Source organism: Salmo salar, unplaced genomic scaffold, assembly GCF_905237065.1.
Source record: "Salmo salar unplaced genomic scaffold, Ssal_v3.1, whole genome shotgun sequence".
In the NCBI taxonomy this organism is placed as follows: domain Eukaryota; kingdom Metazoa; phylum Chordata; class Actinopteri; order Salmoniformes; family Salmonidae; genus Salmo; species Salmo salar.
In genome coordinates, this window is record NW_025548189.1 from 95,001 (window position 1) to 97,010 (window position 2,010).

The 2,010-nt window shown below is 46.1% G+C and overlaps 1 protein-coding gene across 1 annotated transcript in view; it reads right to left on the minus strand.

Moving 5' to 3' along the window:
• The window catches only part of LOC106595472 (protein flightless-1 homolog), a gene marked incomplete at its 5' end in the record, with an annotated part of 41,224 nt that extends 40,255 nt beyond the window's left edge, over positions 1-969 (minus strand). The window contains 1 exon segment of the mRNA XM_045712045.1: positions 886-969. Within this exon segment, the coding sequence (XP_045568001.1) occupies positions 886-969 (84 nt within the window).
• Between the last annotated feature and the right edge of the window lie 1,041 nt (positions 970-2,010).

Genomic DNA, 2,010 nt, shown 5'->3' on the forward strand with positions numbered 1-2,010 from the left:
GTTTGTTACCGGGTCTTAGTGGTACCAGAGTAGTGTTGGTGTGTTAGTTACCGGGTCTTAGTGGTACCAGAGTAGTGTTGGTGTTAGTTACCGGGTCTTAGTGGTACCAGAGTAGTGTTGGTGTGTTAGTTACCGGGTCTTAGTGGTACCAGAGTAGTGTTGGTGTGTTAGTTACCGGGTCTTAGTGGTACCAGAGTAGTGTTGGTGTGTTAGTTACCGGGTCTTAGTGGTACCAGAGTAGTGTTGGTGTGTTAGTTAACGGGTCTTAGTGGTACCAGAGTAGTGTTGGTGTGTTAGTTACCGGGTCTTAGTGGTACCAGAGTAGTGTTGGTGTGTTAGTTACCGGGTCTTAGTGGTACCAGAGTAGTGTTGGTGTGTTAGTTACCGGGTCTTAGTGGTACCAGAGTAGTGTTGGTGTGTTAGTTACCGGGTCTTAGTGGTACCAGAGTAGTGTTGGTGTGTTAGTTACCGGGTCTTAGTGGTACCAGAGTAGTGTTGGTGTGTTAGTTACCGGGTCTTAGTGGTACCAGAGTAGTGTTGGTGTGTTAGTTACCGGGTCTTAGTGGTACCAGAGTAGTGTTGGTGTGTTAGTTACCGGGTCTTAGTGGTACCAGAGTAGTGTTGGTGTGTTAGTTACCGGGTCTTAGTGGTACCAGAGTAGTGTTGGTTAGTTACCGGGTCTTAGCGGTACCAGAGTAGTGTTGGTGTGTTAGTTACCGGGTCTTAGTGGTACCAGAGTAGTGTTGGTGTGTTAGTTACCGGGTCTTAGTGGTACCAGAGTAGTGTTGGTGTGTTAGTTACCGGGTCTTAGTGGTACCAGAGTAGTGTTGGTGTGTTAGTTACCGGGTCTTAGTGGTACCAGAGTAGTGTTGGTGTGTTAGTTACCGGGCCTTAGTGGTACCGGCCAGAGTGGCGCTGGCTCCTCTCCAGATGAGGATCTCCAGACCCGTATCCACCAGGAACACAAACCTACAGGAACACAGAGCATTAGAACCACAGGAACACAGAACATTAGAACTACAGGAACACAGAACATTAGAACTACAGGAACACAGAACATTAGAACTACCGGAACACAGAGCATTAGAATCACAGAGCATTAGAACCACAGGAACACAGAGCATTAGAACCACAGGAACACAGAGCATTAGAACTACAGGAACACAGAGCATTAGAACTACAGGAACCCAGAGCATTAGAACTACAGGAACCCAGAGCATTAGAACTACAGGAACACAGAGCATTAGAACTACAGGAACACAGAGCATTAGAACCACAGGAACACAGAGCATTAGAACCACAGGAACACAGAGCATTAGAACTACAGGAACACAGGATTGGAACTAGAGGAACACAGAGCATTAGAACTACAGGAACACAGAACATTAGAACTACCGGAACACAGAGCATTAGAATCACAGAGCATTAGAACTACAGGAACACAGAACATTAGAACCACAGGACACAGAGCATTAGAACTACAGGAACCCAGAGCATTAGAACTACAGGAACACAGAGCATTAGAACTACAGGAACACAGAGCATTAGAACCACAGGAACACAGAGCATTAGAACCACAGGAACACAGAGCATTAGAACCACAGGAACACAGAGCATTGGAACTAGAGGAACACAGAGCATTAGAGCGAGAGGAACACAGAGCATTAGACCTACAGGAACACAGAGCATTAGACCTACAGGAACACAGAGCATTAGAACTACAGGAACACAGAGCATTAGAACCACAGGAACACAGAGCATTAGAACTACAGGAACACAGAGCATTAGACCTACAGGAACACAGAGCATTAGAACTACAGGAACACAGAACATTAGAACTACAGGAACACAGAACAGCACAGGAACACAGAGCATTAGAACCACAGGAACACAGAGCATTAGAACTACAGGAACCCAGAGCATTAGAACCACAGGAACACAAGAAGAACCACAGGAACACAGAGCATTAGAACTACAGGAACCCAGAAGAACTACAGGAACACAGAGCAT